The sequence below is a fragment of the Protopterus annectens genome, chromosome 2.part1 (genome assembly GCF_019279795.1).
Source record: "Protopterus annectens isolate FY-2018-M chromosome 2.part1, PAN1.0, whole genome shotgun sequence".
Classification (NCBI taxonomy): Eukaryota; Metazoa; Chordata; order Ceratodontiformes; family Protopteridae; genus Protopterus; species Protopterus annectens.
In genome coordinates, this window is record NC_056729.1 from 467,582,613 (window position 1) to 467,606,045 (window position 23,433).

The following is a 23,433-nucleotide window of genomic DNA, read 5'->3' on the forward strand; positions in this document are numbered from 1 at the left end:
TGCTGGTGTGAATGACCTGAGATGTAACTCCCTGGACTACATGAAGAGACCTAGAGGAGTTCTCTGACCATGTAGCCCAGACTGGTATGACCCTGACCTTGAGTAGCATCTTGCCCTCACCAAGAATGATGCCACAGTATAAAGCCAAAATGATCAGTTTCAACAATTGGCTAAAATATTGGTGCCATTCAAAGGGGATCCAGTGTCTGTCAGCCTGGGATGACATGCTCGACAAGCCACGTTGCTTCGCTAGGGACGGCTTGCACCTGTCACCCTTAGGCTTTCATATACTGGCCAAGGCTCTTGCCACCCCCATAGTACCTTTTTTAGGCAAGGCTCAAAGGACAAACCCACCTCCATAGACAACCCAAGGATAAAAAAACTAAAGGTAATGCTACTCAATGCCAGAAGTCTAAACCTCAAGATGCACGCACTCGAGTCTCTCCTCAGTATGGAGAAAATCTATGTCTGTGCAGTAACAGAAACCTGGTTCAAGGCTCCTGAGAGCACCCCAGCACTACCAGGTTACAACTCGTACCATGCATTTCGGCCCCAAAACTCGGACTGAAGCACAAAAGGAGGGGGAGTATCTATATTCATCAAAGATGCTTACACCTCCAGGTTAGTGGCACTGCACGAAGCATCGGAAACCATCCATGTGCAACTAACAGCGGGCAAAACTGCCTTTTAGTTTGTAGCCTGCTACAGAACACCCTCCCTATTACAGGAACCCCACTTGACATTCCTGAGAACACTGGAGAATATGAAGGTCTCTCCAAACATTATGTTATTGGGTGACTTCAACTGCCCAAACACCCTCGCCCAACAGTTCCTTGAATTTATAAACTCTAACGCAATGGAACAACTGGTCACCACCCCCACAAGAGGGAACAATATATTGGACCTGGTCATCACCAACATGGGTTTACCTCTATGTTCCACACCAGAGGTAAACCCCTCATTGGTAAGATCAGACCATAAACAAATTTCCCTGGACATCCATATCCTGTCCCCACCCCCAGCCAAGGAAATCACTGTAAAGAATTTCTCAAAAGCCAACTTTGCACTTCTCAAGACTGAGGTGGAATCCTTCAAAGCCCCTGGGCCAGAGGATAATACAGCCCAATCCGCAGAATCCTTTACAAATGCATTCTATGAGCACCTGCAGGAATGCATGAATCGTGCTATCCCAAATAAAACCAAGACTCACTCCTCCAAAAACAGGAGACCGGTGTGGTGGACCTCGGCCATAGATAAGCTATACAACAGGAGGAGGAAGCTACTACATGACAGAGCAAAATCCCAAAAAGGGAAGGCATCTCTGATCAGTATTAGCAAGAAACTTCGATCCCTCATAAAATCAAAGGCCAGTTTCGAAAGACAAATTGCCCTAGACACTAAAGATAATCACAAGGCCATCTTTAGTTATGTCAGGAACATGGGCGGAAACTCCCAGATATGCTCTGAATTGTTGCATAACGGTACAAAATATACCGAACCTACAGACAGCCAACATCCTGGCAGACAGACTCAGCGCAAACTTCTCCCCCCCCCCCTTCCCCCCCAAAGGAGCAAATGCCTATCCCAACTGAATGTAACCTCCCTGACATCACAGATGCACAGGTGAAAACTGCCCTCTCCAAAGCAAAAAAAAAAAAAAAAAAAAAACAGCATCTATGGGACCGGACGGTGTCCCAGGCTGTGTCTTATACGAGCTCCAAGAAGAACTGAACCCTCGCATTAAGTCACTGTTCAAACTTAGCCTTACTACAGGATATGTACCCAAAGAATGGCGTACAGCTACAGTGGTCCCACTCCACAAAGGTGGTGCCACAACGGACCCCGGAAACTATCGCCCTATAAGCCTGACTAGTCTGATCTGTAAAGCTATGGAGCGTATTATCATGGAACTCCTAAACAAAGACATTGGGAGCCTCCAGACACTGGACCCTACCCAATTCGGCTTTAAGGGCAGATCTTGCCTCTTAAATCTAGTTGATTTCTTTGAAACAGTTACCAAAGCCATAGATGAGGGCAAGGTAGTCCACACAGCCTACCTGGACCTCGCAAAAGCCTTCGACACAATACCCCACTCGGGCATCATAAATAAGCTTACCAGCTTAAGTATCAACCCCTATATCACAAGATGGGTTGCAAACTAGCTCAGAGATAGAACCCACATGGTCAGAATCACAGGTGCCATGTCAGAATCCAAACCAGTTACAAATGGCGTCCCACATGGCTCAGTTCTGGGACCTCTCTTGTTCGGTATCTACTTCCCTGAGGTTCAGGCTAACACGGGGGGATTATGGCTGACAAAGTTAGCAGATGACTGCAAACTGGGGGCCATAATCGAATCTCCAGCTGACACAAGCGTCCTCCAAAAGGGGGTCTCAGAGACGGATGCTTGGTGCCAGAGCCGCGGCCTCAAGCTAAATAGTGCATAGTCATCCCCTTTGGGAAAAACAAGGTTCCCACAAATTACCACATAGGTGGTAATCCATTAAGTACAGAAGAAATAATTAGATTTGGGGACCAACGTAGATAGTAATCTAAAACATTACAAACAGTTAAAACATCTTCAACTAGATGAAGCTGTTGATGTCTTTAATGCTAAGTTTCTAACTATCCTCAACTATCATGCCCCCTCACGCTCCATCAGAATCAAAACTAAACCTGCTCCCTGGCTATCAAAAGAAACCAAACAAAAAATCACTCTCAGGAATAAAGCCTGGAACAAATCTCGCTTAACTAAAAACACCACAGACTTCCAAACCTTTAAGCAACTAAGAAATGAGACCAAAAAACTAATAATGAACGATAAAAAAATTTTTTACCTGAAACCCCAACATTCTCCCCAAAAAAACACCCAAAAATTCTGGGCAACCATTAACCAATTACTACAACCAAGTAAACCTGTCACACCCAACCCACAAGGCTCTGACATAAATAACCCCAACCAAACAGCAAATTCCTTTAATTCGTTCTTCACAGAAACTATTCAAACCTTAGCAAGTCAACTTCCCATCAAAAATGCAAACATGTCAATGAGCATAACAAACCCACCCCCTACTTTTCACTTCCAACCAGTCTCAACTACTTGTATTCTCTCCCTTCTAAAAAAAACTCAAACCATGTACTCCCTCTGCCGACCTATTACCCGCAGAATACTTAACAATTAGCAGCTAAAGCAATAGCCTTACCTATCTCTATTCTGATCAACAGAATCATCACTGAAGGATATGTCCCTAAACTCTGGAAAATCTCCCACATTATCCCACTCCATAAGGGGGGAAATTCTACTGAAATATCTAATTACCGCCCCATAGCCCTTCTTTCACCCTTATCTAAGATCATGGAAAGGTGTATACACAAACAACTGCTTCACCACCTTCTCCATAATAACCTACTCTCTAACACCCAGCACGGTTTCAGACCATCCCACAGTACAACCACTGCCCTCCTCTCCTTTACAGACACAATCAACAAAAATCGCAACAATAACACCCTCTCCTCAGCACTTTTCTTAGATCTATCCAAAGCCTTTGACATGGTCAACCACCAAATACTCATTCACATTCTCCATTCCACTTCAATTGATACCCAATCTCTTAACTGGTTTAAGTCTTACTTACAAAACAGACATCAAGCAGTACTCTGGAACTCCACTCTATCCTCCCAACTACCTGTCAGCATTAGAGTCCCACAAGGGTCTATACTAGCTCCCCTGCTATTTTCCTTATTTATCAATGACCTACACCATGTGGCTCCCCAAGCCACATGCATACAGTACGCAGACGATTCAACACTTGTCTGCTCCGCCACATCTGTATCACACCTTCACTCCCTCACACAACACATATTTAACTCTGTAGAAGACTGGTTTTCCCAACATTGTCTACTACTCAACCCTAAAAAAACTAAGCTGCTCCTTTTTACACCATCAAGCAAATCTCCCCTCATTGATTTTACCATAACATCAGCAAATGGCACACCTATATCACAAGAGTCAACTACTAAACTACTAGGCATTACCATAGACAACAACCTTAACTTCGATGCCCATATTAACAACCCACTAAAAAGCATTAACAAAAAAATAGGCTCTCTCTACAGAATCAAACCTTTCCTAACTCCAGAATCAAGAACAACTATAGCCCTCACCCACCTTATCTCACCCCTTCTCTATGCCTCCCCAATTTTTACTAAATTATCCAAAACAAATCTGTCATCTAGAAAACTCCTACCACAACATAGCCAGATTTGCCACCGGAAACCCTTACAGAACCCACCACTGTAATAATCTAAAACAACTAGGCTGGCTTGAATATCAACAGCAACTAAAAACTAACCAGCTTACCATAGCCCATCAAATTCTTTATCAACCTGACAAAACCCTTATACTATCAAGCCTGATTCACCCTTACCACAACCTAAAGTCCCTTAGATCTGCACACAAACTTCTTATAGACACGGTCAAATCAAACAACAAGGCCGGAGACTCTCTTTTCTCAAACACTGTTGGAAAATATTGGAACCTGCTTCCGTCTGAACTCTCCTCTATTCCCTCAAAATCTCTCTTTAAAAAGAAACTCAAGCTTTACCTCAAAACACAATGGCTGTGCCCCTGTACCAACCCTGACTAACATTATTTTATGTTCATCTGACATACTCACCCCAATATTAATTCACTTTCTTTTCAGCTATTTCCATTTCCCTCTCTATGCAAATGTTTGAGATACTTCTTGCTATCTTGTTCTACAATGCTTTCTTCACTCCATTACTTTTTATACCACTTGTTTATTATTATTTTTTATATTAGAATTTAGTTCTTAACAGTTTTTATACTTGGCATCAGTAAAGTTTATAAGCGGAGCTCATCTCCCCGGGCCTCTACTGAAAATGGACATGTATCCAGCTAGACTAGCCCGGTCAACAAATGTAAAATAAAATAAAAATAAAATAAAATAATCTCTCCTTTGATAATCACGTTGCCAAAGTGGTTAGAAAGACCTTCTATATAGCCCACCTTATCACGAAAGGGTTTGCATCTAGATCGAGAGGTCATTGTGCCCCTCTACTCGTCACTCATCAGGCCCATAATTGAATACAATGCCCCTTTTGGGATGTACCTTACCCGACACCTGCAGCAACTGTTGAGACCCCAAAAGTACCTCACCAAGAGGATCATGGGCTACAAACAGATGTCCTATGCAGCTCGACTAAAGAAACTCAAGCTCTACTCAGTTGCTTACCGCCTACTCAGAGGTGATCTATGCCTGACGTACAAAACCATGTCAAACCCAGAATTAATGGACATGTTCCACCTCAAAAAATCCAAGTCCCTTAAAGCTACACGCTCCAGGGACCTAAACCTCAGCACAAAAATAAATAGGACATGCTGGAGGGACAGATTCACTTCCCAGAGGCTCCCCTCACTCTGGAATAGAATCACAATTCATGTTAGACATAGCCCCTCGCTGACCCTCTTCAAGCGAAATTTGGACGCGTGGATGGGAAATCGCAAATTCACCCTGATCTCTCCTGTGTCCCTGCTAGACAGAGGCACAGTAAACTAATCTTAAAAGGGTACCTTCTGTGACCTACTTTACAGAGGCACAGTAGGCTAATCTAATAGGGAGGCGAAAGCCAAATGCACTCTGGCTAGGCTTATAAATGCCCTAGGGCAGATAGCCTAGTATCTACCTATGAACCTTGCTAAAGCAGTACCTCCAGAGGGGCTAAAAACATAAGACCGCCCCGGAGAGCACCAACTTGGGACCTCAATTTCGTTTTGGAAAAACTAACCCTACCACCTTTTGAGCCAGCCAATACAGCCGATCTAAAATTTTTATCATGGAAAACAGCTCTGCTCCTGGCAGTAACTTCAGCATGAAGAGTCTCAGAGCTACAGGCATTAATGGCAGTGGAACCTTTTATAATTTTTCATCAGGATATCTTTAAGGACAAACCCTACCTTCTTGCCAAAGGTGGTATCTAGTGTGGCTCTTAACCAAACCATCCATTTGCCTACTTTTTATCCAAACCCCCAAAATAAAGGGGAGAAACTTCTGCATTCTTTGGGCATACACAGGCAGCTACGCTTCTACTTGGACAAAACAAAAGCTTTCAGGAAAACTGATCAACTGTTTGTACCATATGCTGCAGGATCACAAGGCAAGGCTATCTCAAAGCAGACTATATCCAAATGGATAGGACACTGTATTCGGTACTGCTACACACAGCATATTATTAGGCCTCATTCCACCAGGGCAACAGCCACTTCAGCAGCCTTTCCCAGAGGAGTACCTACCAAGGAAATTTTGGAGGCTGCAACTTGGAGTTCAGTGCACACCTTCACCAAGCATTACCACCTGCCTCTTTACTCTAAATCCAGAGCAGGATTTGCCACTGCAGTTCTGCAGGGCCTCTTAGCCAATCCTAACTCTTTATAGACCAGCCACCCAAACTTAGCTTTGGGATTCAACCAAAGTGTGATGACTGCAGCAGTGTAACACGATGAACATAGTACAGTTTTGTACCTACCATAAATGTAGATGTTCGAGTGTTCACACTGCTGCAGTCCAGGTTACCCTCCCTCCATCCCCTCTGAACTAGCTGGACTTATCTGTACCCTTCTATACTATACAACCTTTGGGGTGTATTTGCTGGTAACTGAAGGTATTGTTTTTATTTTGTATGTATATTTTTGATTAGCAATATGTATTGCCTACCCACTTGGGGGCACCTGACATCTGGGGCAAGAAAAACTGAAGAAAATGGCGTCGGATGCATCTTAATATACCCCTGGCGCACTGACTTCGGGGAAGAAGCGACAGCAACCGATGCCAGACCAAGACTTTGGAACTTTGGCCGACTGCAAGACCGCCTGACTGCAGGATAACCCAAGTGTGATGACTGCAGCAGTGTGAACACTCGACATCTACATTTATGGTAGGTACAAAACTGTACTTTATTGGAAAACTTTATTTTCGGGAATCCAATTTCTGCAGTTTATATGATCTCACCTGAATGGCTTTTTTTTCCTCCAACCTTTTGGTGTTGATTTTGTATTCCTCCATTGTCCCATGCATTTTAAACCCCTTGAGTACATTTGATTTTCTTTCTCTCAAGTTAGAGGAAGCCGTGCTTCCTGCTAAGCAACTGTAAGGTTCTATCCAGCCAGAGATGTTTTGTTTTCTTTATATTTTCAGTTTGATTTTCTTTAAACTCTCTCAAACTTGAAAAAAAAAGCCATGTCTTCTGGCATCCCATTAGTGTAATTAGTAGCCAGTAAGTGAATTTTACCAAATTTGATCATTTTAATTACTTCAGTTTCTGTTTACTCTGGGAGAACTCTGATCAACACGTTACTCGGTGCTGTGATCTTGGAAGACTGCGGGGCATGATACATTTGCCAAGTTCAAGGCCGCTTTTTCTGGGGTACAGTGTTGTTGATATGCACAACACAGAACCTAATACTTCCTGAAAGATGTAAAAACTTCAGCTACTGGATGTGTAAATACTTCAGCTTCTGGAAAGATAGGGGCTTTTTGTATAGTCTCTCAAAATGCTGAAGGAACTAGAAAAGCAAGTCCATGACAGATGTTAAAGATGTCCAAACCACCACTTCTGAAATATTCCAGAAGATAAATTCCTTACATTTTCTGTCATAATCTCACCAGATAACAGCCATGCTGACAAAAGAAATGGTACCAGAAAAAAGAGCAGGCCTTAAAGTTGGAAACACTTCAGACTGTTGGGATAGACTCTGCAATAATACACATTTATGGTCATACTCTTCCCATCTTGAACTTTCTGTAACCCCATCTCCTATGAAGATTTGTCATTTTTTTCATCATCTTGGTTTTAGAAAACATCAAACAAGTGGATCAGAAGAATATCAAAGTTATACCATGGAATTTTTTTCAACTCCACATAGGGGATGTATCCTAGTTGCTCTAAAGAATCAAATCCACGTGGTTCTATATATAATTTGTCATCTGTTGGAAGATCAAATGTTCTACATGTCCTAGACCTCTCAACCCTTTAAGCAAGTTTTATCTGGGCAGAAAAGATTTGATATTAGTATTAATACCATTTTTATCCTGCTGTTTACCTCAGGCTCTTGCATGCGTTCTCCACTAGTGCCATCATATTTGTTCCCCGTTTCTGATGGGGAAAAGCCTCATAGCTCTCATGCTGTGCTGCCACCTTGCGACTGAGGAGCGAGGTCATTCACACTGACTCTGGCTGGGTTTTTTCTTTCCTTATCCTTTCATCACATGCAAGAGAGTGTTATTGTGAACAACAGTGCAATGGATGCCAGGATGGAGCGAGCCCTGTCTGTGTATTAAGGCAGTTCTTGTTCCTGTTGTTACCCCATCTCTCCTTTCCATAAGTTTGTACGTTGCCTGCATGTTCTTGTTTCCGCCTTGTTAGGGATGCGTCCAAAGAATGTTTTTGCTCTCGTTTCTCCACTCCTTTTGAGCCTTGAGCTTCTTGGCTGCTCATCCAGCCTGTGTCATCTGGGTCATACTCAAAAGTTTCATTCCTTTGCACCATGGAACAGACCTGTCAAGGCAGAAACATTAAAGGTACTGACAGACAGGAACAATACATCATCTCTTGGTGCAAAATGCACTGATGGAACATACGGTCACGTTTGATCATTATTTGTACGTATCCATCTTCAAAACAAAGAGTACACAAGCTTTGTGTGACTGCCATTACAAGTTAATCTCTTTGCATTTGGCCTCTGTAGTGTACCTGGAGTATATTTCCCTCATATTAGGATTATGGGAGCTTGCATCAACTCTTTTCTGGATGGTTGTCTGTTTCAGGCGCATACTTCAGAATTTTCATATTGCAGTACAACAAAATTTAGAATGTTTCCCTTGAATAAGTATTTGTATCTAAACAAAAAACAATTTCATTTACAAGTCAGACTTCTTCCCTGTTCCAAGATTTGTTGCATTTCAAAAAACGTTGCTGAAAGTTTTACCCTGCAATCTGTTTACTGCGATCTTATGACTGAATGTGGTGAGCTTTACCAAGCTCTTTCTGCAAACCAATGGTTTAATAATGTCAAAGACGGAAGTCTGGCAGTTTAGAAAGGTAAGAAATGTAGTAAGATCCTGACATAATTTAATGGAGAAGATTCACAAGAGAGAGTGGAAAGGAAGGAACCACAACGGTCAAAAAAAGGAAGAAAAAAAAAAGATCTTTGGCAGGTGACTAACGTCAAGGCTAAAAGACTCTACTGATAATGGATTCTTCATTGGGGGTAGAGACAGTGTAGTATTTATGTAGTTGTAAAATACGCATGTACATCCTTGGAATGTAAACCTCATCTGTGCTAAATAAACTCATGATGACAAAAAAACATTTTGCAACACACAAACGAGGAAAACGAATCTTTGGGTAGAAGTTGCAGCTGTCACCAAGTCAGTACACACAGAAAATTACTCTAAAATGTTTAATGTGCAGAAGGCATATTCTTCAGTCTTGTTCATCTTAACTGAATACACCTTAAGCACTCTAGGGCAGTGCTTCCTTGTAGCTTTTAGGTGCAACTCATTGCCCCCTTACACTGCATACTTTGTGGCAATGATTGTGTGCTATAAGTAACCATCAGCACTCTGACTTCTTTTACTCCACTTAGTTGTGGGGCAGTGCCACAATTCTACTGCTGGCATACTCTATTCTGTTAACTGCAGCCATTTTTTGAGAGGTGGGGAGCTTAATTCTCTGTGCATGCTATGACTGGCATCATGACAAAGCACAAAATCCCCATGTACAGACAGATTCCGCAAGGTATGTATACATGTATGTTATTTGTGGTCACATTTATGCACTTGTTTTGGTATTTTAAAACCTTTAGTAATGCCATTCTGACTAGTTTTGTTAGCTAATATGTTAACTGGAATGAGGTAGAAATGCTGAAAGTAGCAAAGTTCTTATAAGTAAAACAACTGTTTGGATAACTATAATAGTAAGAGTGTCTGCCCCCCCCCCCCCCCCCCCGAAGCAAGTTTACAGAATTGCCACCACTGTCTTTATTGCCTGTTTGGGACTTCAGTTTTAATTGAAAAATTAACTAACTTTTGAGCCTCAGATCAATACACCTTCAACATATTTTTATAGAAAATATTTGGTGGCAGTCCCCTCATTTGAAAGGATCTTTGAAAAACAAGCTTTTTAATGGAGGGGCATACTGTTTTTTTTACAGGTGTACTACTTTTTCGGCTGCTCCCGTTAGGGGTCGACACAGCAGATCAACTGTTTCCATTTCTTCCTGTCCTCTACATCTTGCTCTGTCACACCAACCACCTGCATGTCCTCTCTCACCACATCCATAAACGTTATCTTCGGCCTTCCTCTTTTCCTGTTACCTGGCAGCTTCATCCTTAGCATCTTTTTCCCCAATAATACTCTGCATCCCTCCTCAGCACATGTCCAGACCAACGTAATCTTGCCTCTCTGGCTGTCTCCAGACCTTCCAGCCTGGGCTGAACCTCTAATATACTTATTCCTAATCCTGTCCATCCTCGTCACACCCAGTGCAAATATTAACATCTTCAACTTAGCCACGGCAAGCTTCGACTCCTGCCTTTTTGTCAATGCCACTGTCTCTAACCCATATAACATAGCTGGTCTCGCTACCCTCTTGTAGACCTTCCCTTTCACTCTTACTGGTACTCGTCTGTTACAAATCACTCCTGACGCTCTCCGCCACCCCCTCCATCCTGCCTGTACTCTCTTCTTCACCTCTCTTCCACACTCACCATTACTCTGAACTGTTGATCCCAAGTACTTAAACTCATTCACCTTCACCACCTCTACTCCCTGCATCCTCACCATTCCTCTATCCTCCCTCTCATTCACACACATATATTCTGCCTTAGTCCTGCTGACCTTCATTCCTCTTCTGTCTAGAGCATATCTCCACCTCTCCAGGGTCTCCTCCACCTGTTCCTTACTCTCACTACAGATCACAATGTCATCTGCAAACATCATAGTCCACGGGGACTCCTGTCTGATCTTGTCTGTCAACCTGTCCATCACCATTGCAAATAAGAAAGGGCTCAGAGCTGATCCTTGATGTAATCCCACCTCCACCTTAAACGCATCCGTCACTCCCACCGCAGACCTCACCGCTGTCACACTACCCTCGCACATATCCTGTACCACTCTTGCATACTTCTCTGACACTCCCGGCTTCCTCATACAATACCACAACTCCTCTCTAGGCACCCTGTCATATGCTTTCTCTTAATCCACAAAGACACAATGCAACTCCTTCTGACCTTCTCTGTACTTCTCCATCAACACTCTGAGCAAACATCGCATCTGTAGTGCTCTTTCCTGGCCTGAAACCATACTGTTGATCACTAATCATCACCTCCCTTCTTAACCTAGCTTCCACTACTCTTTCCCATAACTTCATGCTGTGACTGATCAGTTTAATCCCCCTGTAGTTACTGCAGCTCTGCACATCCCCCTTATTCTTGAAATTTGGTACCAAAACACTTTTTCTCCATTCCTCTGGCATCCTCTCAATTTCCAAGATTTCATTAAACAATCTAGTTAAAAACAACACTGCCATTTCACCTAAACACCTCCAGGCTTCCACAGGTATGTCATCTGGACCAACAGCCTTTCCGTTCTTCATCCTCTTCATAGCTATCCATACTTCCTCCTTGCTAATCCACTGCACTTCATGATTCACTATCCACACATCATCCAACCTTCTCTCCCTCTCATTCTCTTCATTCATCAACCCCTCAAAGTACTATTTCCATCTGCTCAACACACTCTCTTTGCTTGTGAGTACGTTTCCCTCATTATCCTTTATCATCCTTACCTGCTGCACATCTTTACTAGCTCGGTCCCTCTGTCTAGCCAATTGGTAAAGATCCCTTTTCTCCCTCCTTAGTGTCAAACCTTTTATACAACACTTCATACGCCTTATCCTTGGCCTTCGCCACCTCTCTCTTTGCCATGCACCTCATCTCTTTATACTCTTGTCTACTTTCTTCATCTCTTTGACAATCCCACTTCTTCGCCACCCTCTTTCTCAGTATACTCTCCTGTACTTCATCATTCCATCACCAGGTCTCCTTGTCCTCCTTCCTCTTTCCAGATGTCACACCAAGCACCTTTCTAGCCATCTCTCTTACTAGCTCTGCTGTAGTTACCCAGCTATTTGGTAACTCTTCACTGCCACCCAGTGCATGTCTTAACTCTTAACTGAACATCACCTCACAATTACCCTTTTTCAATTTCCACCATTTGATCCTTGGTGCTGCCCTCACACTCCTCCTCTTCTTGATCACCAATGTCATCCTACAAACCACCATCCTATGCTGCCTAACTACACTTTCCCTTGCCACCACTTTTTCAGTCTCCAATCTCCTTCAGATTGGCCCTTCTACATAAGATAATAATCCACCTGTGTACATCTTCCTCCACTCTTGTATGTCACCCTATGCTCCTCCCTCTTGTTAAAATATGTATTCATCACAGCCTTGTTCATCCTTTTCGCAAAATCCACTACCACCTGACCTTCTGCATTCCTTTGCTTAACGCCATACCTACCCATCACTTCCTCATCTCCTCTGATCCCTTCACCAACATGCCCATTGAAATCTGCTCCAATCACCAGTCTCTCACCCTTTGGTACAGTCCTCACCACTTCATCCAACTCACTCCAAAATTTTTGTTTCTCATCCATCGCACACCCAACTTGTGGAGCATATGCACTAACAACATTCATCATCATTACACCGTCAATTTCCAGCTTCATAAACATCACTCTGACACTCTTCAGCTCCAAAACACTCTTAGCATACTGTTCCTTCAGGATGATGCCTACGCCATTTCTCCTCCCATCCAAGCCATAAAACAATTTGAAACCGCCTCCGATACACCTAGCCTTGCTCCCCTTCCATCTGGTCTCTTGCGCACACAATATACCAACCGTTTTTCGGTCCGTCATATCAGCTAGCTCTCTCCCTATACCAGTCATACTGCCAACATTCAAAGTTCTGACCCTCACTATCAGTCCTAGCCTTCACCTGCCTTCAGCCTCTTCTCCTCCTTTGGCCAACAGTAGCCCAATTTCCACCAGCACCCTGTTGGCCAACAGTACTGGTGGCGGTCATTTTTAACCCGGGCCTCGACCGATCCGGTATGAATTTCTGTGCTGTTTTACAGGTGTACGATGAGAATAAATCCTTTCTTTTAAAAGTTTCTGTAAAATCTTTTTAAAAATCAATTTGTTTGTCTGTTTTCTTCCCTAAGTTGGAAAACAAGGAGAGAAAAAATCTGTGTACGGTGTGCACAGACTGTTCTAGTTTTAAATTGGACTCTCTGGTGGAAGTATAAGGCTTTTTGTATTGACCGTCCTGATCCTTAAAAAGGTGAAGTGCGAGTATGACAAAGGGCAAATACAAAGTTCACTGTTGCATTTTGCTTTTCTACAAGGGGGCTTCTGCTAGTGTCCACCCCTTACTGTTTCCTGCTAGCTCTCGTATTGCTCTGACGGTAGAGTGGGATGCTTTGAAATACTAAACTCAGACTTTGTATACATTCCACCTATTTGCATGTATATTTTTGCTATTACAGGGGTTGTATTTACTGTCCTGCCTTTCTTTGGGCACCCATTGTAATGATGTTGATCATTTGTCATTTTTGATGGGCATAGCTGCAGTTATTAAACATGAAAATACAGTAATAAGTTTTGATTGGAGAATTTGGGCCATAATCCACCTGGTCATCAGTCAGCACATAAGCCGTCATAATATGCTTGCAACACTGGTACATTGATGTTGAGCTATACATTTTTCTAGTTGTAAGCTGGGTGTCCAGCCTAGAGGTAGGCCAAGATTTCCAACTGTCTTGCAGATCTGTTAGCATATTCTAGGACACTGTCTTGTTTTATTACTGCAGCAGTGATCCTTTTGATGAATGTACTGTAGTCTAGTGTTATCATATTAGATATTTAAATAGGATTATTACAGCAGGTTAGACTTTCTCCATCTTATTAGTGCACTCGTTTGTGGTCATGTAGTTTTGCAAGTAACTATGTAACAGCACTTATGAGTTTTTTTTTTTTTTTTTTTTTTTTTTTTTGTTTTTTTTTATATTAGTTGTTAACCCACCCTGTTTTGGTTTGCTTCAATTTCATTTTGTTTCCTTTGCATGTTGTTGGTAGTTCCTTGAGTTGCAGACATTGGTACAGTACTGGATGTAGTTGAAATCTGTACTTGTTTTGCCTTGTTGAAATAGTTCACTTTCTTTTAAGGCTCACCAAGTTAAGACATAAAACTGGAGCCAGGAAGTATTCATTTACATTGTTTTCTGGTTTTCAGGTTGCCTATCCCTCGCCCTGGTGAGGTTTTGGGACTGGTTGGGACAAATGGTATTGGTAAATCAACTGCTCTGAAGATTCTTGCAGGCAAACAGAAGCCTAACCTTGGAAAATATGATGTAAGTTTTTAACTACTAGCACTTTTCTGTGAAGAGCATTTGTCAGCAAAGATTTGCATTCTGTTTGCTAAAGTTAATCTCTTTTTATTTAAGGACCCTCCTGACTGGCAGGAAATTCTGACTTACTTCAGAGGTTCTGAGCTTCAGAATTACTTTACAAAGATCTTGGAAGATGATTTGAAGGCCATCATCAAACCTCAGTATGTGGATCAGATCCCTAAAGCAGCCAAGGTTTGCTTATCCACTAAGTCACTCATGTTTCATAGAGATTTGTCTAGATGTACTATGTTTGTCAGAAGATCACATGACATAACCTCATAGTTTTAAACATAATCTTCACAGTTTTGTGCTTTTATTTTCCTTTGTTTCAATTGTAGCATTTCATTTCACTCTTAGAATTTTATTAAAGGTTTTACACATGTATTGATTTTTTCCTTTGCTAGTTTTAAGTACATTTGCTCCCTTGTAGATGGTGCACATTACATTTACCAGGAAAATCTGACTTTGTATAGAAAGCATTTTCGGTGGGAGGTCCGGGAGGAAAGCTGCAATAACAGGACATTTAATACATTTGACAGAAGAGACAGTAATGCAGTATTTACAAAAGACAAATGTAGCAGAAGAAACAGTACAATATTTATAATTTTTACAAGTATTTACAATTAATGTTAGTGTTTCTACAACTTTTGCAATTTGAGAGCTTGCTTGCTTACAGAAGGGAGCTTAAGATTAGGCTTTGCATAAGAATTATTATTAAAAAGAGATGGATGGGATAATGGGCAGTATGTAAGATGGGGAAAATTAGTAGGAAGGTGAGAGGAGAGGAAGAGTATCGGGAAGAGAGAGGAGAGGATGACTAGAAGTAGATGATGTTTCAGTCTGGAGGGGTGCAAGTACAGAGACAGGATTGGCTGACAATGCTCCCGTGAGTGCTTAAACAAACGAGTGGTAGTTATCAGTTTGATGTCCATTAGGTTATAGTTCTAAACTTTGGCTACTGAGTTTTGAGTATCAAAAGTGTCTGAACGTGTGTCTGGATAAGATTGGTGTATTTGAACTGGAGTGGCAGCTTAAGCCAGTTTAAGGATTTGAGTGGAGTGTGATTAACTCCTTGGCGGATTTGCTGCAGACCTAGCCACTTTATTAGGTTTACTGTCATAATCACAAAACCACTTGCATAGAGTGGTCACAATGTCGAACTAAAATATTGAAAATCGCAGCACCGAACAGGCACAACACTGAAACCAGTAATGTTGACCCGTCCATATTTGACAGTCAACATTACTCAGCTTACCTTCCCTCCCAGTCAATACCAACTAACATTTTGCAGGGGGGAAGCCCCCCTGCCCCCCCATGTGGTGGGCTGCGCCACCACACCTGCTAATTATATGTACAATCTGCAAGATCGCACTACAGTGAGGAAATGGGTACATTTCCTGCTCTCCACTGTACTGCATTCCCAACGCAGAATGTCGAGCTCGCAACAGCAAATGCACGCTAGCATTAGCTGCTGTTGGTGCTGACCATTATCGGTTCGGCCTTCTGCAAACTGGGAAACTTGCCTTTCGACTATCCCAGTTCGGCGGAATGCCATCCGACAACATGCTAGTAAGTCCTTTATTATAACAAAAACCGTCCAAAACAAACCTGCTAGCAGCTGAAGGTGTTCAGTGAAAGAAAAAAAACAGTACTGTGAATAAATCGCAAACGAACCACCATGGACATCCAAAAACTCTTGAAATCCTTTATTAAAATGAGCCCACGATAAAAATCCTATTTTGTGCAGAATCGTACTGAAGTTGCTGAGATTGATTGGATCATCAACCTACGAGGCTGATCGTGTACCCTGGACTTCATGGTGCGGTACCATTAAAACCTATTCTAAAGACCAAACGTTTCAAAATCTGTCACTGATTTTTCTAGCTAGCTTTGAATAAAGAAGAATCATGTGCCCTCCCCCCTTCTTTGCTATTTCGTGTATAGAATATTTTATTGGCATGACTGAAGGAATTGGCTTATACATGCACTGTGATTGCTCTAGGTTGTTTCATTATGGTTCATGCACTGTGAACAGCCTCTTATACGCCAAAATTTATTTCATTGGAACAGTGTGTCAGTTTGTTACATCTTGTTTTATTTTTAACTAAGGTGTTGCATTATTCTTTGAATCTATCTAAAGAAAGAGGACTGGTATCTGCTCTAGGTGAGCAATGTTCATTTGAAAGTAAATCCACACCAAATGGAGTGATGTTTTAACTCGCACTTGAAGTTTTTCCTTTGACTGGATTTTAGGGAGGATGTAATTTTACCATCCGTGGATTTTAGGGAGGATGTAATTTTACCATCCGGTCCTGATGGGATGTTTTACCACTGGCTCACACTAGAGGTGTCGGCTTGCGTAAACTTCTTGATTGGTTAAGCCTTCCTTATATGGAACATTTTTTTCAGTTGTAACAGGATCTGAGGAAGGGAAATCCCGAAAGCGCTTATCCATCCTGAATGGTGCACCTTTTGTGTTTTATATATTTTTCCACAAGTTAAAGCATTTTTAGCGAGGTTTCATTTTAGTAAAGGATTTCAAGAGTTTTTGGATGTCTGTGGTAGTTCATTCGTGATTTATTAAACAGTACTTTATTTATAACATAGGTCTCGTTTTGGTATTAGACTTGCCTGTTGATTCTTTAGAATGGGAGAAGCACAGATTAAGGAGATATGAGATAGCAAGTGTAGCTCTGGAGGGGTTGGTAAGAATTTGTTTGATTTGTAAAACATTCCAAGTTCTTATGGAGTTTGAATATATGTCATATTTAAGTTGGTCATCCATTTATAATGCCTAGTACTTTAGTATGGGAAACAGCTGCTGTAATGTTATTTAATAGTGAAATTTTGAAGTCTGTTGGGCATTAAGGACTTATGAAAGAGTGAGTATTGTTTTGGTAGGGGGTAAATAAGTTGATTGTCAGTTAACCAATATTCAGTGGAGTCTAAGGCATTTTGTATAAATGTTTGTAAATGAGTGAGACTGTTTGCTGAGGGAATGTATGGCATTTTGTGTGTATTGTATCAGAGAAGCAATAAGATTTGTGAAGATTAATAAATTAGAGAAGGGGGCCAAGGATGGAGCTTTGTGGGATCCTAGTCAGGAGTGGCCTTAGGTCAACTGGTGCCGTAGGCAAAAGGGCTCCATGGCAACTCCCACCACACCACTCTGTGCCCACGTACTGGCCTACCTACACCAAATACTGGAAAAGCACCCCTGCTAGAGCGGCTCCCTAGGTGGCTGCCTAGTTGGCCTATGCCTAAGGCCGTCTATGATCCCAGTGTTCACTGGGAAGAAAGGAGATAAAGCAGAGAAACATTTAACAGATTGGCAGTGATTAGATAAATAGCCAGTTAGCCAGCAAACCAGTTGATTAGAGTTTGATAGACCTCGGGCAGCCTTTTTTGATAGTAGTTTGGGATAGGAGATATCAGAAACTTTACAGAGGTCTAGAAAGAGGAAGGATACTAATTTATGACCATCCCGGACTTTAATGATGGAGTCTAGGAGGAGTATGAGGGCAGTTGTACTAATGCTGATCAGAAGCCATGTTTGGTAGGTGTGAATAGGATATTCTTTGTGTTTCACTGTTGCAGTCATTACATTTGGGTAATCTGCTGGCAGGTTGCCCTCAGTAGGCCTGATTAAGTCTTGGGTCCTGTGTCAGTTGCTGTCCCTTCCATGATGTCAGGGGTATAAAACATGCAGCCAACGCCATTAAATCAGTCTTTCTTGCCGCGCGGTGCCCGAAGCAAAAGCAGTTCACAAGTGCCGGTCGGCCGACTCCTGAAATTTTCGTTTTCGAGTTTCAGAACCGAAGTCTTCAACTAAAAGCTAAGTACCCCGTTGGGGAAACTTTTTCTTGCTCCTTACCGATGTCATTAAAAGTTAATAATTGCATTACTTGTGGGAAGCAAATATCTCCTAAGGATTTTCATGTGTACTGTATTCCTTGCCTAAGCCCTGACCACAACGTGCCTTGCTGCCAGTTTTGTGCTAAATTTAATCAACGCACGATTAAACGTCTGTATATTTTTGCTTCGAAATATTTTGGCGCAAGATTTAATTATCCAGAAATGTCTTTGGTTAGCAATCAGACTACCGGAATACCTAAAAAAACGCAAAGAAAAAGAGAGACAGACCGTTGAGGTCCAAAACAGTCTATGCTTCTCCTAAGCCAGTCGCTGGTTTGCCAGTACTTGGTTAGGTGCTTTCGCGGCCCCTGATGCCCGCTACTTTTGATTCGCAGGCCTCTACTTTGACCCATTCGGAGTCCGGTATGTCGCGGGATGCTTTAAGTATTGAACTCGCGGATATCACTACCTTAGATGGGTCCGAAGCCTCTGAGCAGGCACCGACTTCTGGGGGTGATGTTCTTCGTCTTCCATTGCTGCAGTCCTGACTATTGGGTATAGTCCGCGTCCAGTCGGCCCGAATACCAGAGTATAAGGCTGACGTTGGTCATGGCGCCTTAGACTGACGTCAGTACGTCAGGGTACTAATGCGCATGACCGACGTCATATCCTCAGTCTTTTTTGCCGCATGGTCCGATGCAGAAGCAATTTTGCGAGTGCAGGTTGGCGTTCTGAGATTTTCCAAACCGGAGTTTCAGACCGAAACAGAGTTGGAACATTTTGGTTTTTTCTTGCCACAGTATTTAACCGGATGTCAGAAAAAGTGAATAACTGTATTTCTTGTGGGAAGCAGATACCGCATAGGGATTATCATACATTGTGTATACCTTGTTTAGGGCCTGAGCACGGCGTTGTTGGTTGCCGCTCTTGTGCTAGATTTAACAAACGCACTATTAAGAGGAGGCTAGATTGTGCCAGGTTAGTGTTTGGGAAGCGTTGCAATTATAATATGCCGTCGGATGCTCCGCCCGCTTCATCCAAGAAGCGCAAAGACAAAACAGTGAAGCCTAGGGTTGATGAACCGCAGTCCTGGACGCCGGCTCTTTAGAAGGCTCAGTGGAGCCAGAGGTTTTACCAGGAGTTTCCATGGAGTCTCAGGCAGAAACTTTATTGTTACAGGATGTGCCTCTCAGGAGGTAGGCCAGGCTCAGGGGGCTTCCCAGGTAACTGTCCTTCCCTCTCTTCCCCAGGTACTTAGGCCCTCTCCTTCTGTTGCCAAAGCTTCTTTTAGAGGTAGGCCAAGTTCAGCTTCTGTGGGGGCTTCTCCTAGCATTTCGGGCTCTGTGCCTAAGAAACTTATGCTTAAAATGGCAGAAGATTTGATTACTATGATTAGAGGTTCTATGCCCCCGCCTGATAAGAGGCCTAGGGTGGAACCGGAGTTTGATAGTTTTGAACAGTGTTCACAGGCTTCAGAGTCTTCTGTGGAAGACTTACAGGAGTATCCTACTTATTCTGATTCTGATGTGGATGACTCCACTCCTACAGCTTCTCCTCCTGAGGATTTTTTCATTTTCAGAGACTCTACACTCCATGAGGGAGCACTTTAAATGGGAAGGCCAGGATTACTCTGATTCCAGGAAACGGCTTAGGGAATTCTTGTTTTTACCCCAGCATAGGCCCTTAGCTATTCCTCCTGTGTTGAATGTGGTGGAGGATGTTTTTGCAGAGGCTTCCCTGAACCCTGACTCCTTGCCTCCTGCTCCTGTTAAGCCTGATAGGTATTATAGGGTGCCCGAAGCTCATAAGTATTTGTTTAAGAGTCCTAGGGCGGACCCAGAAACTGTTTCTCAGGGGCCTAAAGGTGTTAAAGCTTCTGTGGTTAAAAATCCTGTACCCTCTGATAAAGAGGCAAGGGCTTTGGATAGGTGGGGAAAGAAAGTGTATACTTCTTCCACTCTAGCCATGAGGGCGTTGAATTGTCAATTTCACATGCTAAAATATCAAAATTATCTCCTTTCACAATTGAAATCTAAGGTGGATGCTTTGGCGGAAGGTATTGAGTGTAAAGAGTTGCTGGATTTGGTTCATGTGTCTGAACAAGTGGGTAAGCATTCTTTGCAATGTGGTTTTGATGCTGTACAGGCCTCCTCGAGGGTGGCTGCTACTAGCTCTGTTCTTCGCAGACATGCCTGGTTGAAGGATCAGAATTTAGCTGAGCATGTTAGGACAAGGATTTTGGATGCTCCTTTACAGTCTGATGTGTTGTTTGGACCGCCTGTGGAAGCAGTTTTAAAGAAAATGGAGGACAAAGCTAAGTCTATGCAGACTGTTAAAGATTTTTTGCAGGTGCAGCCGCCGAAGTTTAGTAGAAATTGGCCTGCTAAGGGGTGGACATATCCTGCTTATGATTCCCAGTCTAGGGGTAGGTCTAGACGTGGTAGGGGCAGGGCTCAAGGTTCTTTTAGGCCTAGATCAGGGAGTTCACCTGCTCAGACTTCTGGTGAGGGCAGGGGTCAGTCCTTTCGTAAACAGACCCAATGCCTGCCTTTTCAGCTGCCAGTGGACTCGCCTGGCAGCTCCTTTGGGAGGAAGACTGTCTCTTTTCAAAGAAAATTGGGATTTAATTACTCAAGACAGATGGGTGTTGGATATCATTCATCACGGTTACAGATTTTATTTCCACACAATGCCCCTTTCAAAGGCATGCCAGACGTTCCTCCTCCACAAAGAAAAGAGGCTCACAAGCAAGTTTCTCAGTTACTCCAGATGGGGGCCATTCAGCCAGTCCCTGTATCAGAAAGGGGCTTAGGATTTTATTCTCGCCTGTTCCTAGTACCAAAGAAGGGGAACACGTGGAGACCAATTTTGGATTTATCTATCCTCAACACTTATCTGGACATTCCCAAGTTCAAGATGTTGACGTTACAACAGCTTTTACCTCTGCTGGGCAAAGATCACTGGATGGTAACTTTAGATCTCAAGGAAGCTTACCTTCATGTGCCTATAAGGCTAGGTTGCAGGAAGTATCTGTTCGAACTGGAAATTTTCATTATCAGTTCTCTGCATTGCCCTTTGGCTTATCTACTGCAGAGTATTCACAAAAGTTCTGGCTCCAGTGATAGCTTACTTCAGGCTTCAAGGAATTCAAATCTATCCTTACTTGGACGACTGCCTGATTCTGGCTCAAGAAAAGGAAGACCTTCTACAGCATCTGGAATATGTCATAGCAGTGCTAAGATGCCTAGGGTATTCTGTGAACGAAATAAAGTCCAGTCTAGTACCCTCTCAAGACATGTGCTTTCTGGGTGTGAGACTGAATACAGCAGCCCAGATGGCCTTTTAACCCCGGACAAACAAAAGAGTCTGTCACTTTACTTCCATCAACTATCTCATCAGTCCGTGCTGACTGCAAGGACAGTCCTTCAAGCATTAGGGTTCATGGCATCTTGTATTCTGGTGCTTCCCAATGCCAAACTGCATATGAGGAAGCTGCAATGGTATCTCAAAAATGTATGGACACAGCACTGCCAGGATTGGGACACTGTCATTCAAATAATACCTTGCCTTCAAAAGGAATTCTTGTGGTGGGCTCAGGAATGTCACCTAAACAAGGGACTCTCTGTGACCCGGCCAGAGGCGAGTCAGATTTTAACGACAGATGCCTCGGACATTGCTTGGGGAGCTCATCTAAATGGAAACTGGATACAAGACAAGTGGCCTGCCAGACTACTGCATCTACATATCAACATGAAGGAGATGTTAGCAGTCCAGTTTGCATTGATGGCTTTCAAGGAGTTACTTTTTCCAGGGCAGGTGTTGATTCTAACAGACAACACAACTGTCATGTGGTACATCAACAAGCAGGGGAACACATTCTTATCCTCTATGCAGGCAAGCAATGATTTTATGGGAGACTGCTCAGCTTGCAACTAACTCTTCAGGCAAGGTTTCTGCCGAGCACAGAACTCCTTAGCAGATGTGTTAAGCAGACAAATCATGGATCCCCGAAACTGGATCTTCATGTATTTCAGAAATTGACAGTGTCATGGGGAACTCCAGACATAGATCTGTTCGCTTCTCCACTAAACCACCAGCTGCCAAAGTATTGCACAAAGGGGTTTCATCACACAGCTTGGAAAGTGGATGCTCTGTCTTTCAGTTGGAAAAACCTTCATGTCTATGCCTTTCCACCTCTGCCTCTTCTTCCAAAGGTACTATTAAAGGTCAGACAAGACAGGCCAAGGATGATTTTGATAGCTCCAGATTGGCCTCGCAACACTGGTATCCACTACTACGGAGTCTGATAAAGAAGCCTCCATGGCCTTTACCTCTGATTCCTCATCTGTTATCTCAGAAGGACGGTCATCTGCTCAATGTCAAGCTTCACTCTCTTCATCTAACAGCCTGGCATATTCTCTGTTGAAGCACAGCAGGTCTCAACTTCCTCAACAAGTTTTAAATGTGATTATGGAAGCTAGAAGACCTAGTACAAGGAAGGTGTACGCAGAAAAATGGAAGAGATTTTTATTTTGGAGTGCAGCAAAGAATTTGGAGATTTCTGAGCCTAATTTGAGTGTGGCTCTTCAATATCTTACTGAGTTATTGGACAAAGGTTTGTCCTTCTCTTCCATTAAGATTCATGCTGCAGCAATTTCAGCTCACTATGATTGTGACCCACCTTTGTTTTCGCATCCTTTGTTCAAGCAGTTTCTTAGAGGGGCAAAGAATACAAGACCCCCACAGCTCCTACTCCTGCTTGGGATCTCAATTTTGTGTTGGAAAAACTTACTCTACAACCTTTTGAGCCTGCGGCTACTGCTGAATTGAAATACTTGTCATGGAAGACTGCTTTTCTGTTGGCTATTACTTCTGCAAGAAGGGTATCTGAATTGCAGGCCCTTATGGCAGTAGAGCCCTTTTTGATTTTCCATAAGGATAGGGTATCATTACGTACTAATCCTTCCTTTATGCCTAAGGTGGTTTCTAGTGTGGCTTTAAACCAAACTATTCATTTGCCTACTTTTTATGCAGACCCCCAAAATA

The 23,433-nt window shown here is 42.8% G+C and overlaps 1 protein-coding gene across 1 annotated transcript in view; it reads left to right on the plus strand.

The window, feature by feature from the left end:
* Nucleotides 1-23,433, plus strand: part of ABCE1 (ATP binding cassette subfamily E member 1) — a 1,045,252-nt gene that overhangs the window by 115,785 nt on the left and 906,034 nt on the right. Inside the window, exons 5-7 of the mRNA XM_044062259.1 lie at nucleotides 14,376-14,493; nucleotides 14,587-14,724; nucleotides 20,242-20,253. Of these exons, the coding sequence (XP_043918194.1) occupies nucleotides 14,376-14,493; nucleotides 14,587-14,724; nucleotides 20,242-20,253 (268 nt within the window). The remainder of the gene's footprint in view (nucleotides 1-14,375; nucleotides 14,494-14,586; nucleotides 14,725-20,241; nucleotides 20,254-23,433) is intronic.